At 26.2% G+C, this 15,186-nt stretch overlaps 1 protein-coding gene across 2 annotated transcripts; it reads left to right on the forward strand.

Annotated features, from left to right (window-relative positions):
• The first annotated feature begins 80 nt into the window (after positions 1–80).
• On the forward strand, positions 81–13,361 carry LOC132923753 (protein abnormal spindle-like). 2 transcript variants are annotated; one of them, XM_060987708.1, is made up of 15 exons: positions 81–474; positions 4,744–4,929; positions 5,006–5,218; positions 5,326–6,121; positions 6,180–6,296; positions 6,408–6,534; positions 6,683–7,056; positions 7,114–7,334; positions 7,399–7,521; positions 7,594–10,290; positions 10,496–10,738; positions 10,829–11,009; positions 11,478–11,662; positions 11,812–11,949; positions 13,024–13,361. In XM_060987708.1, exons 1-15 carry the CDS (start codon positions 460–462, stop codon positions 13,228–13,230), a joined length of 5,823 nt encoding a protein of 1,940 aa, XP_060843691.1. In that variant the 5' UTR covers positions 81–459; the 3' UTR covers positions 13,231–13,361. The 2 variants fall into 2 exon arrangements, with proteins under 2 accessions (XP_060843691.1, XP_060843692.1); XM_060987709.1 differs by having other exon boundaries at positions 82–474; positions 10,613–10,738.
• Positions 13,362–15,186: the final 1,825 nt, after the last annotated feature.

Below are 15,186 nucleotides of genomic sequence, written 5' to 3' on the forward strand. Positions count from 1 at the left end.
CATGGCAAAGCATGTTGGTGACACTGCGGCATCCTATCAATTTCGTTTGTAGCATACAATCTTGGATCGGAGAACTGCGCGGAACGGTTATTGTACAATGACTCCGCCTCCCTCTCGGCGACAACAACAAGTAACTACAAAACTACAACGGCGGAAATTTAACGGTTTTCTTCAGTGGCTCGGGCCAATTATGATTTTGATTTCTTTCCGTTTTCATTTATAATCTTACAACAAACGATCGGTAAAGTAACGACGGCTTCGAATCGCGACGTTTCGTTATGATATAAATTGTTTTCTATAATATTATTAGTCTTACTGGTTGTGTTATTTTTTTTAATTTTGTGATGTAGAACGATCAGTCATCTAGTCGTGAGATAACGTACCTACCAAGGTCTACTCATTATCCTTCTTAAGTTTGATTCCGTTCGTTTTTAAGATTCGTATACAGTGACAGTCGAGATGTCTCAATTTGTTGTGAGTATTTTGATTTGTGCTTAGTAATTTTAAAAAGTTTACCTATGTATACCCCTCAATACACCACTGATTACATAGGTTCCTAATCTGACCCAAGTAGTGTTAGGTAATATAATTTATTTTTATTCCTTTAATACAGCAGGTACAGTCTGGGACTTATTCAACCTTAAATCTCATGAGAAGTTGATACAATTTTCCTCCTAATCCTATCATGTATCCATAGGTTAATCCTTAATGAAAAAATTAGTTTTTATATTATACTAAGATATCTAATGTCATTTTACCATTGACCAGCCTTGCCTTTTATGTGTAGCGAGTTGAAGTAGAGGGTAACTACTACTCGAGTAACTAGTGCACAAACACAAACTAATTTATATATATGCAACATTCATAATGTTATATATTTACTACTACCACTAACATATTCTATCATGGATTCTATTTGACTTTACAGGGGTGATATAAGTATTTTAGTTTTACATTTTTAAGTACAGTGGACGCCGCTTATAAGACTCACGGATATAAGGTTCAGTTGCTTATTAGACTCAAAATCGTCTGGAATGGTCCGGAGGTATCCAAATACATTATAAAATATTCGGTTGTAAGACTCAACTTTGTAAAAAAATAGACATTATTGGTTAAAATTTATAAATAAATTGGTTTTAAAAAATTACATATTTTTTTGGGGTATTTCCTGGTTTTGATTCATGCTTTATAATGTGTATATGTACAACAAATTTTATCGCATTTCACATTTTTCGCAATTATTGTTTGTAATACAATATATATTAAAGCAAAATATGTAGTAAAATAAAATTCATAAATATGTAATTAAAAATGTTTTATTCTACTTCGCTTATAAGATTTATTCAGTTATAAGACTCACTGTGCTAGTCCCAAAGTGAGTCTTATAAGTGGCGTCTACTGTATAAGTTATTATATTTTCATTTTTAAAAACGTCATAACATCCTTGAAATTTTCAAACTATAGATCATCAGATAGTTTATGAGTATATGATAATAATAATTCTATAATAAACAAAGACAATTATCAATTATTATTTATTAACCATGTTTAAACTAAATATATTTTTTATAAGTTCTTATAAATAAATAAAATACTAATTAATAAATCTTGTGAATATTAAAGCTAGCCAACCCTCTTTGATAACTTTTGCTCATTTTTCTAAGATTATTCATTATAAGCCGAGATGTTGGTGCTAATAAGTGACTGAAAGATTGATCTACGCATGCAATGATATTTATAATAAATGATACATGTTTTAGTTTAAATTGTCATCAGCATTCACGAATCCAATTTTAATTCATAGAACCTATCCTTTGAATATAAGATCTATAATTTCAATATTTAAAACTTCTATACTATGCTATATAAGGAATATGTATCATAAAATAAATCTTGTTTTACCATTTTTTTGGTCGGCTATCGTTAAATAACACAAATATGAATGCCAATGTAAATAGTATTTATTTTTAGTATATTACCTAAATGGTTGAAATTTTAATGTTTGTGAAAATATTTTCAGTTAATATTTATAGAGTAGGTATATACAAAGATTTTTAATAAAAAATACACAACAAATTCCATACAAATCTGAAACACAAAAATAAATGTACCTATATTATCAAAACATTTATAGAATTAAAAAAAAAAAATAAGCTCTATTTATAAAATTAAATAATTGAAGATAACTACTTAAATATTGTATATCTTTTCAAAAAACAATTTTGTTGCTGAAACACTAAAATATTTACAATTTTGAAGAGATGATAAATAATTAATACTTATAGTCTATTCTAAATAAGCAACACACAGCCGGTGACGACCAGTTTATATTGAGTAGCGGTCAGACAACACCCGCGGGTACCCGTTTGTCCTAACTTATTTGTATGCCTGCTGTGTTGTTAAGCCACGCCATGCGTAATAGTCGGCCGCCGACTGTATATTTTGAATAGACTATATAGTAACATATAATAGTATACTATTAGTAACGTTAGAAATGTTCAAGTACTATTAGTATTAGTGACTAATCGTTTTATTGCATTATCTAGCTTTATTATTGTACCTATTTACTTTATAAATTTCTAATCTATTCAAATATATTTTGTGTTATTTTTAGTTTTTTTTTTATCGTTTACTACACCAGTTCTAGAAAAAAACCATTTTCCTTCACATTTTTACAGACTTTTACTTAAGAATTGTCAATAACATTTATATATTTGCATTTTTCACTATTTATGATATTAAGTAACTTGTCTAATATATTGTATGGAATTTGAATACATATTATTGGTATAATCAGTGTAGGTACTAAGATACCTATAATATTATTTTCTCCTGAGGAAAGTACAGAATCCATATTATACTTGAATAGAAATTTGTTAAAAAGACTATAATATTATGTATATTTTAACAAATTTTTCAGGAGAAACAAAAAATTATTTTTCTCTTTATACATTTGCTTAATCAGATTAAGCATTAAAATTTTGTTTTCGAATTCGTTGTAACACAGGTCCCTTTTAACAAATTCTTATAATTTTTAATTACCTAACAAATAATATAACACTTTTATTTGAAAATAATATAGTTAATTTTCATTTATTATATCCAACCAAGTATATAACAGTGAAAATAAAATAAATGACTTACAAAAAAAAATAAAAACAATTTTGTTCTATAAATATAAAAAGAAGAGCTGTAATGCATCCTGACAAATTACTGCCATACATATTTTGATTAAAAGTAGAAATTGAAAAATCTTGCTTCTGTTTCTTTTAGATAGTTTTGTTTTAGGTGAACTACAATCTTGTTTATAAAAGGAAGACCACCATTTCCCAAAATTTAATACTTGATCTTCAGAAAATTTAATTTCATTCACAGTGAATTTTTTTTAAAATTTTTTTTGTAATAATAAATTCTGTTAATTGATGAATGCTGTAAAATCTATCATGGTTTCTTAATATTGTCGTTTGATTATAGAAAAATCTCTATTGCAAGGTGACCTCTTATTGGAAAAAAATGAACAATTTTTTTTAAATGTTTAGTGTCAGTTAAATACTTAAATCAAGTAAAAACCTAGCCAAAGTATGGTTTTTATTTTGACCCGGACAATTTTGTTATATTATTAGATATATATTGTATATAGTCCCATAAAAAAGAGTATATTTACCTTATCTGGGCTTTTCTTGACTTAACCCTCATGAGAAATATAGTAGGATGCTTTAATTTGTTTGACATGAATAGAAAAGACATTGACAGTTCATTGCCACATGTAATATAATTCTTGAACTGCTAATTTGGGAAGTAAAATATTGGAACAATAATCAAAAGTAATGGCTAGTACATTTTCATTTAACTTATTTTTAGAATCAGTAATTTCATTTTTAAGTTCTTATTTAATACTTTATTAAATATATTGTAACTACAAAGTGTTTGTTAAAAGGTACCTATATCATAGACATAGGTGCTTTTTAATAAATAATAAGTATTTAAAAATAATTTCACGCAGGCAATATGATACAGCGAAAGGCCTTTTTAACATAAAACGATGTATTTACACAAAAAGATAAATTATTTATTCATAAAACCTTTTTGACCAAATATGTAACTTAAGTCCTTTTTAACAAATTTTCATTAATTTGTATTTTATAGTACTATATTAAGATAAATATTTTTACGCAGACCCACTTCGGTTCATCCAGTTCCAATTTGTACAAAATTTATAACTAATTTTTTTTGGACCCAACTCAGATGCAGCCTCATTTACATTTTATGTTATTAAATGCACTAAAAGTTTGGTCAATGTAAATATTAAATTATTGATTTTTTTTCTAGCCTCATGGTATAATTTTTTATGTATTTACAGTCATACTTAATCCTAAATTTTTTCAATGTATGACAAATATGTGAAAAAAAAAAAATTAATTTCAAATTTGACTGTTTACTTAATATTCTCAATTATTAAAAAAAAATAAAAAAATTTTGTAAACTGTATTAAACAAATTGTCAATAATTTTTACTACTCTTACAAAACTTAAAAATGCGGATGATATCTATTACTATTAAGTATAGCAATTAAAAACTAATATAACATTTAAAGTTGATATCTAATTTTAATCACCAAAAGAAATCTAGAATTGAACATACTTGTATAATTATTTTTGTATGAAGTGAAGTATAATATTAAAAAATTAAAAATCTGCTGATAAAATTACATAACTAAATTGTTATTTGTTTAATTACTTTCAGACTGAATTTTCACCTCCCGTGAAATTTAAATCAAAACACGAAGATGAAGCCAATACAGTACTTGACTATTGTATGGTATTGGCACCATTTCAAAAGCAGACTCAAGTAGAATTCTCAAACATAAGAATTAAAGAAACAGCCATTAGATTTTTAACAGTTGTTAACTTGTTTGACAAACCTAGACAGGTTAATATACCTTTTGAATTATTTACATAATTAATTTCTTTTTCTTATTGGTTTAATTTATATTTAATTTTTACAGTTTATTTTACCTTCTTCAAATGATGGTATATATTTTGATGTTTATGAATTCACCTTACAACCAAATTCACAACGTAAGATATCCATTACCTGGCAACCATCTGTATATGGAAACATGCGAAAATTGATCAGAATAGAACAAGTAGATAACAACCGAAAATATGATTTTGTTATTTTTGGAAATTGTATTGATCCTTTACAGAAGAAACTAAAAGTAAGCTAAGATTTTTATCTGTACTTCTTGGTTTTGGTCTTAATATTTGTTTTTTATTTTATTTATTCAATATTGTATTAGTTTAATGTATAGAGAATATTTTTCAGGGTGCTTCAGTAACATTTGCAAAGTCTAAAAATACAAATTTGACTAAAAAAAGATTTAATAGTGGTCAGAACAAAATAATCTTGAATAAAACAAGATTTGTTAATTGTGCAACAGAAAGAGTTATTTTAGTTGATAATGCTACAAAAATATCTGAACCTATTAGCGCTGTAGCTTTAGAATCGCCTATGAGACGGCAAACCTATTCAATTGGAGAGAAAGAAAATATACCAAATTTGGAAAACAATATGGTTGGCCAAGACAAAATCTTCACCAGTTCTGAGTATAGTCTTAAACATTCAGATAAAAATTACCAAAGTACCACATTCAATAATCCTTTAAAAACTCAAAGTGCAAATTATGACATAATGACTGACGATTCACTAGATGAATCACTCGAAAAATTAATTAGTACTAATTCTCCATTTAATGACTTCTTTTTGACTCCATTAAAAAGTACTGAAAACTTATTATCTCCATTCAGTACCACAAAAAAATGTATAAGTCTTAATATAGCTGATGAAAACACATCATTCAATACATCACCATTTAAGCCAATAGATGCTTCAACTGCAGCTAAAATTTACACTCCTGATAATAGAAAACCAACTAGAATATCAGTAAATCTTTGTGAGAAATTTGAAGAAATACCAAAAAATAAATTTAATATTGATGATACAACTTTTACTAAAAATATCAACCCAAACAAATTTGCTCTGCCTCTAAAAGTTGAACAATCTTTCAACATATCACAAAATCATGAACAGTCTATCACTCGGACACCTATGCATCATACAAGTAAATTTACAAAATTATTCAATACTAATTTTTTTTATTATTATTTTTCTTATTTTAGGAATTATTTCGAGCAATACTAAGCCCAAAAGACCATCATTTGTTATTAAAAATTCTCCTTACTACAAATGTAGCCCGAAATCATCAATGATCTCTAAGAATAGATTGAAACAATACAGTAAGTTATTATTACTTATAATACATTAAATACATTCTTATATATTTATTAAATTGTATAAATAGTGTATTAATATAAAAGATGAATAAACAAACACTTATTTTTTTTTAGGCATTCTTAGTCCACGGACTAAACATTTGAGAACTCCAAAGTTGGATAAATGTGATCAATATCTCAAATGCTTAGCAAATCCAGAACTTGTATATCACAATAATGCTGAAGATCCTTTTTTAAAAATGTATGTTAAAGCATAATCTATTTTGATTTATTATAGTAATATGTATATAATTTAACTAAATTAATATTAATATTAATATTATTTATTTATATTTAAAAGTATGTTATTGATTGTGGAAATGAATATATAATATATATTTGTATTTTAGGTCTCAATATTATGAATCTGAATGGTTAGATCGCCAAGAATCTGATATGATTCGATGGTTAAATGCACTGCTTATGCCTACTGATAAGTTGGCAGATGAAGAACAAGTAAATGATTTGGAGCAAGCAGCAGTAGCTTGGGAAGAAGCATCTAAAAAAAGCCATAGAAATAAACCTATGCAATTTGCTACTCAAAAAGATCTTTTTGTATCTCAAATATACAAACAGTCTCCACAGCAGTGGAGCGCATTACGGAAAGCAACTACAAATCTTATTACATCTACAAATGTTGCAACTGTTTTATCAAAATTGACCATATCTATAGAAAAAGATTTTATAACAGTTCGAGATGATCGTCAAATACATTTGGATTTAAGTAAGATTTTTTCACTTTAAAATTATCTGTATAGTTAATAGTTATGTATTTTATTAGATTTAAAGAAAAAAATTACGGATCTGTTAAAATGCTATAATCCACTGTGGTTACGAATTGGTTTGGAAGCAGTGTATGGTCAAATAATTCACATAAATTCTGGATCCCATGACTTAGATGGTCTTGGATGGTTTATACGTAAAAATTTGTTTAATAATGATTACATTAAACAAAAGTTTACCAAAGCTTCTGTTCTTCAAGTGAACCTTCCCACGTACAATGTAAAGAAAAATATTTGAAATTTAATTTATAATTTTTTGAAAAAAAAAATGTTTCATATTGCAGATTGCCATGAAAAAATTTATCTTGAGAAAAATATTTATGCTTGTATATTTTTTGGATCGTGCTAAAGAACAGCAATTGATTAGACATAATCCATGTCTTTTCAAAATAGATTCCCCTTATAAAGTGAGTGTATTAATAATGTATTTAATATTATAACCTCTTATTACACAAAGCAAATATTTCTTTTATTTATAGAGCAGCCATGATTTCTTGATGGGATTTTGTGCTGACATGGTAACAGCAAATGGTGATATAAATCGTCGGCTACGTAGTATTGGCTACAACTTGACCCATAAACAAACCCATTTGGATGAAGTTAATTATGCTGTTAAATCATTAAATGACCTTAGGGATGGCACTAGAATCACTAGAGTTGTAGAAATCTTGTTTAAAGGAGAACCACTGTCGCAGAAACTAAGACTTCCTGCTATATCGAAATTGCAGAAAATTCATAACGTTAATTTAGCATTAACAAGGATATCCGAACATATTAGTATTGAGGGAAATATAAGCACTCGTGACATTGTAAATGGTCACAGAGAAAAAATGTTATCGCTATTCTGGCAATTAATTTATAAGTATTTAACTCCTCGGTACAATAAAGCAGCAGTAACAATTCAACATTGGTGGCGAAACAATAACCTCAATTTAGTAATTATAAAAAGAATTAGAGCTAAACAAACTTTTAAACGACACTTAGCTGCTACTAAAATACAAGCTACTGTCCGTGGTTATTTAACCAGAAAACATTGGCCTTATAAGCAAGTAGAATTGATTGCAAACCGTGAAAAGTTACATCTGGCGTCAACTAAAATCAAACAATATCTACAAGATAAACTTAAGCTTTTAACTGAAGACCGAAAACAATATATAATTTTAAGAAGAACTACTGTATTTGTGCAAAGAAAATTTAGATCAAAAATAGCAATGAAAAGAGATCGACAACAGTATATAAAAGCTAAAAAATCAGCTTTACTAATTCAAAAAATGTATCGTGGTTTTATGATAAGAAAAAACTGGTCACAAATAAAAGATTCCCTTATAATAGAAAAGATAAATCGAATTAATGCTATAAATATAATCAAACGATCTCTAAGAAAGAACTTGCCACCAACTGAAGACGAATTGTACTATAAAAAATTAATACAGGTAACATTGGCTGTTCAAAGAAGATTTAGGGCAAATAATCTGATGAAAGTACAGATGAAAGCATTTATTAACTTAAAGAAAAGTGCAATAGTCATACAACAAAAATTTAGAGCAAAACAAGCCATGGTTAAACAAAAAGAAGACTATTTAAAACTTAAAATGTGTACACTCAAGTTGCAAGCTGTTACTCGAGGTTATATTGTGCGAAAACAATGGCCTGTATTACATGCTGAGTTACAAGCTAATAGAATGCGTTTAATCATCTGTAGTAATATTATTAAGAGAACGCTCAGAAATAATCTTCCATTAACAGAAGACCGTATTAAATTTCTCGATTTAAAAAGATCTGTCATTATTGTACAAAACCGATTCCGTGCTATGAAAGAAATGAAACTGCAAAGACAAAAATATCTAAAACTTAAAATAATAACTCTTAAGCTACAAAGTTTAGCTAGAGGATATATAGTAAGAAAGCAATGGCCATCTTTAAGAAATGAATTAGTAATAAAACGTCAATATTTGATTAATTGTAGCAATATAATTAAAAGGGCTTTGAGGAAAAATCTTCCATTAACAGAAGACCGTATTAAATTTCTCGATTTAAAAAGATCTGTCATTATTGTACAAAACCGATTCCGTGCTTTGAAAAAAATGAAAATGCAAAGACAACAATATCTAAAACTTAAAGCTATAACACTTAAACTGCAAAGTTTGGCCAGAGGATATATAGTAAGAAAGCAATGGCCATCTTTAAGAAATGAATTAGTAATAAAACGTCAATATTTGATTAATTGTAGTAATATAATTAAAAGGGCTTTGAGGAAAAATCTTCCATTAACAGAAGACCGTATTAAATTTCTCGGTTTAAAAAGATCTGTCATTATTGTACAAAACCGATTCCGTGCTTTGAAAGAAATGAAAATGCAAAGACAACAATATCTAAAACTTAAAGCTATAACACTTAAACTGCAAAGTTTGGCCAGAGGATATATAGTAAGAAAGCAATGGCCATCTTTAAGAAATGAATTAGTAATAAAACGTCAATATTTGATTAATTGTAGTAATATAATTAAAAGGGCTTTGAGGAAAAATCTTCCAGTTAATAAGAATCGTTTAAGATTTCTCGAGCTTAGAAGAGCTACAATTATTATTCAAAGTAGATTCAGGGCTAATAGACAAGTTAAAGAGTATCAGATATTGCGTAATAATGTTATCATGGTTCAAAGAAGATTTAAGGCTAATGTGGCTATGAGACAACAAAAATGCATTTATGTAGATACCAGAACAAAGATTATTCAACTGCAAGCATTCTTCAGACGACATTTGGTGCTTAAAAAATGGCCAGAGACTAGATGTGAATTAGAAACTAATAAGAAACGTTTAATTGCTGCTAGTAACACAATAAAGAAGTTCCTGCGCCTATGCTTGTTACCCACTCCGGATCGCTTAAGATATATAAAATTAAGACAGTCTGTGATGAACCTCCAAGCAAGATATCGAGCCATTGTTGCCATGAAATCAGCAGAACGTGAATATTTATTATTAAAATGTAGTACAATCACATTACAAAGACATTACAGAGCACGTAAAGCCATGTTGGTGCAAAAACAGCGATATGAGCTTCTGAAAAAGTCCACAATCATATTGCAAACTCATGTTAGAGGATATTTGGCGCGTAGACGTTGGCTTCAGTTAAAAGATAATATGGAAGTTGAACGTAGACTAGCGCTTGAAACTTTAGAGGTAAGTTTTTGATATTTTATTTTTGAAATAATTTTTCATTCTGTATTCAGCTTGGCGGCAGCTCGCATCATACCTCTTCTCCTTAGTAATTGGGTATTACATTCTTTTCTGCTTGTCATGCATATCACATTTTATTTTGAGAAAAAAATTCTATTCTTTCCAAACATTACAAGTATTGTATACTATAAGATTTAAACATATTCAGTGCAAACGGTTGTTAGCTGGCCATGCGTTCCTATTTGAGTTGAAAATGAAAATGCGAGCTGCCGTTCAGTTACAAATTTGGATCAGGAACGTAATGTTAAACCGTAAACATTTACAGAAAAAGAATGTTGCGGCATCAAGAATACAAGCTATGGTCAGAGGATTTATGGTAAGAAAGAGATTACCCAAGATCAAGGAAGAATTACATATTCAAAAACTTGTGCGGGCTGCAACTTTGATACAGGTAAATTAACAATTTCAAACTCACTTACAATTTTACAACTGAATACAGAGATTATCTATGGGAATAAACATGGATTAAATTATTAAACAGGCTATATGGAGAGGTTATACTGTTAGAAAGAGGTATCAGTGTAGACGAGAAACAATTAGAATTCCCAAAAAAGGTGCTCTCACATTAGGCAAACGACACAATGACGTGGTTGATGTATTAAACAAGCAAAAAAGAAATGAATATTCTTATCGGGAACTTACTACAGTTTTCTGGAATTTAGGTAATGTATATTTACTATAACATACTATTTAAACTGATAGAAAATCGAAATTATGGCTTAAATAAAAATGTATTAAATAAACAACTATATATTAAATCTATGTTATAAATGTTATCCTAATACTGTAATCATTTAAAGAAATACAATTTTGGACTACACATAACTTTTAATTAATTAAATATTATATAATATGTATGTACTCAATATTGAGTTTATTATTATTTATTACTTATTACACAGATTAAGGTTGTTATTGATTTTCATTTTAAAAACATTTAAATTTAAAAAAGAAATAAGTATTTTTCGATTTATGTTTTATGCAGAATTTTCTTTGTTAAGAATAATTAAATTAATTATATCACATATAGTTGCCAAGTTTTCTAAATTAAATCTATTACAAGTAATTCAATATTTCATCTTTTTCAATATGTTATTTATGGTTTTTTCAATGTCATACTTTGTTTTTAGATACATGTACAACCTTATCCAAAGAATTATGTTTGAAGACATCAGAAGGTACGATTGTTGACTACATGTTTCACTTTTTGCATTATTCCAATCAGTCTCAGCCTAGTCTTGAAGCAAGGGAGCCAGCCATCCGCGTGTTAACAAATCTACTTAAGTATCACGAAACCTCTTGGCACATCTGGGTGGTGAGTCCTTAAACAGTTATCTATATTTTTTTTATTGTAAATCATTATTAATAAGGATATTACAGTCAGTAAGTCTCTAATTTTGTATAATATTTATTTTTATTATACTTAAGACATTGCTAAAATATATTAAAATTATATTATTGTAGAGAACCGTAAATGCTGACATGGTCAAAGACCTGATCAAAATGATGAAAACATGTTGTGGAAAAATCAGTGGCAAAAAATTGTATTGTTCAATCGCTACTTGGCTCTGGATAGCTCTACAAGACCCTGAAAAGAAAATTGTTAGTATTTCTAGTTTTATTTTATTTAAGAGGAAACTTCATCTGCATTCTTTGTCTTACCAAATCATAACATAGCAAATTGTATGTTATAAATAATCCAGTTTATGTTTTTATTTCTGTTTAATACTAGAATAAATTTATCAATTAAAAAACTTAAATTAATAATATTATTTAGGAAATCTTAGTTTTTCTAAGTACCTATAATACTACCAATAACAATTTTAAAATCATTTGTTTTCAATATTCTTACTTTTAAATTTTATAATAGATCAATTTCACTATAATATTTGGAGGATTTTGATTATTTGTTTTTTTCCCAAAAGGAACATAACAAATTTATGTTAGTAGAACCTATACATTGGTGCTTTTAGCTACTCTCAGAGTTAATCAAGTATCAAACTTAAAGTTAAGAACATTATTTAAATAATGTTGGTTTTTTTCACAATCAATGTAAGCTATAAATATAAAAATTGTTCAATTTAAAATGCTCAATTTCTTTTTCAAATTTAAACATAAAAAAAAACCAACAAAATCATAGATAAATTTCTTAGTTTTAAGTTTAGTAATAGGCCAATTCACTTAAATGCTTAAGCTAAAATCTCAAAATTGTTTCTATTAAACAAAAATTAACTGTGTTACAAGTGTGAATTGCTGTAGTAATCTAAGATATTATGATGTAATAACAAAATATTACTATTTTATTACTTTTTAATATTTATCTTCTTTTCACTACACATTTTGCACTCAAATATCAAAAATTAAATAATTTGATGCTCTATTATTTCATGAAATAAAATTGTATAAGATTAATTTCTACTTAACCATGATAAATTATTATGGAATTGGTTAACTATTTTACTAAAACTAAATTATAATATTAATTAATACACTTAAATACTCAAGGAATGAACTTTTGAATAAACAGAGCAGCTTATGTTTTTAGAAATATTTCATTACTATAATTATACTTACCTATATATTAAAACATAAAAAAATGTCATCTGAAAATTCCCCATTCAAAAATTTGCCCATAATTTTTATTTTATATTGTTATTGTTATTTCATTTGTTGCAGTACATCAAAAAAATTCCATCTGCTATAGTAGATATAAAATTCATGATGGATACTTTGAAAAAGAGATACACAATATCTAAAGTAGACAAGAAGACCATGGTGTTACCTTCGACGCGGCCTACATGGAGTATTGGCTCTAAATGTCAAAAGTGTTTTGATTCTGACTTCTTTGCAACAATTGAGATTTGCAAACTGTTGAACATTTAGAATAATTATTTCATATTTCTTACTTTTTTTCTATTTACCATAACTTTTTATTATTAACTGTTGATTTTTTTTCTTTATCTGTGTATTATAATTATTACCATATTTTAGGAATTAAAATATATTATTTTACACTTGCTCATTTATTATTTCATTGATTTATTAAGATAATGTATTGTAAGATTAATTAATAATGTTATTAAATGTAATAAGAACAGTTTAATGATTTTTAATAACTGAATCATTTTTGACATAAAAATTGTTGAAGATTATAGATAACTATAAAATTAAACTTGTGAATTAAAATTAAAATTTCGATTTTAAATGAAAAATATTATCATTTATTGAAAAATTGAATACTAATTTGTTTTAATTAAAATTTGAAATAATGTTTTATGATTGGGCATAATGTATTATAAAATCTATTGTACTTATCTATAATTAATAAAATATATAAATATATTTTATAAGTAATAACATTTATCAATTATATACAACTCCCTATTGTATAAATTAAATGATTTATTTACATTGTGCTTGACTATTTTTAATAAATGGATAAGATTGTTCATAAATTTAATTATAAATTTATTTATTGATTATAATCTTATAATATTTAATTGATAAAAACTAAACTTATGTTGGGAATCACTTGGTAATAAACTAATATCTAATAGTTAATAAAAATATAAATGTAATAATATTACTACTCACTGTTGTTGATATAAACTACGATAAAAAGAGTAATTATGCATTAAAAAGATTTTATTTCATTAGAAAATATCAAATGTCCTCTTTTCAAAATAATAAAGAAACATAAAAAAAGAATATTTTTGACTAAATCGATTTTGTTTTTTTGTTATAATTCAAAATGAGTAAGGTTGAACTATCTTGTAGTTTTCACCAAATATTTATAGTCATTTTAGAGAAATTGTTTTTTAAAAATATTCTGACACAAACTATTTCTAATTATTTGACATGTATCTTACTTTTTAATTTTTTTTTTTTTACAATTTATGATTGAAAACATTTTTGTTTGTTTGTTAAAGTTTGAAAATGTAATACAAAGTTGCTTATAAGTTGTAATTACAGAAATTCTAAAATATAAAAAAGATACATACCATAATTATTATAATTGTTTAAAGATTAAATAGAAGATACCGTGAACATTTTAACATTATTTTATAGTTATTAATTAATAACATTTTCAATTTTCTTACAGTAACATATAAATATTCAATACACAATTTGATTTTTTAACGTTTTTAGTTACATCGAACATAATATAAATCTTTTCTTTTTAAATTTATATCTACTTTATTTTAAAATCCAATGAAAAATAATAAAATTATAGAAATTAATCAAAATAAAGTTACTTACATATTTAAAAAAAAAAATACAGTAATATCCATCTCAAAATTAAAAGACTACTCATTTTTATAATTAATGAAAATCAAAATTTTATAAATTGTATTATCGTATTGTATTATTATTATAGCAACCAAGCATAGGCGTGCCGAGCGTGCCCAGGTACGCCCTGTGATTTTTCATGGGCCGAATCGTCTTATGCCTCAATCTACCTAAATAATTAAATTCATTAAATTTTAAATAATTTTTTTTAAAGCGAATTTAAAAAAAAATGAATAATTCATTATGATTAATTTAAAATTTAAGCAGAATAAATTTTTTTTGGTCGATGCTATGGCATGCATGTTAAATATTAATATAACTCAAAATACTAATGTTGTTAACATTTTCTAAGGTTTCAGAGAAAGATTTATTTACTAAACTAAAATTTTTAAAAATTATCAAAATGTTATGCAACTAAATTATGTTAAGTAAATCTGTTTTTATGAATGGGTAAAAAAAATTATTATTATTATTAGGTAGTTTTTTTCATTGGTTGAAAAAAAACTTGAAATTCCACAGTCTTTAATTGTGTTTCTAAAACTTTAAAAA

This window comes from Rhopalosiphum padi, chromosome 3 (genome assembly GCF_020882245.1).
Source record: "Rhopalosiphum padi isolate XX-2018 chromosome 3, ASM2088224v1, whole genome shotgun sequence".
NCBI lineage: Eukaryota > Metazoa > Arthropoda > Insecta > Hemiptera > Aphididae > Rhopalosiphum > Rhopalosiphum padi.

Coding starts and splice junctions, on each gene's coding strand:
- LOC132923753 (XM_060987708.1), top strand. Junction 11,010..11,477: donor TACAGTTTTCTGGAATTTAG/GTAATGTATATT, acceptor CTTTGTTTTTAG/ATACATGTACAACCTTATCC. Junction 11,950..13,023: donor AAGACCCTGAAAAGAAAATT/GTTAGTATTTCT, acceptor CATTTGTTGCAG/TACATCAAAAAAATTCCATC.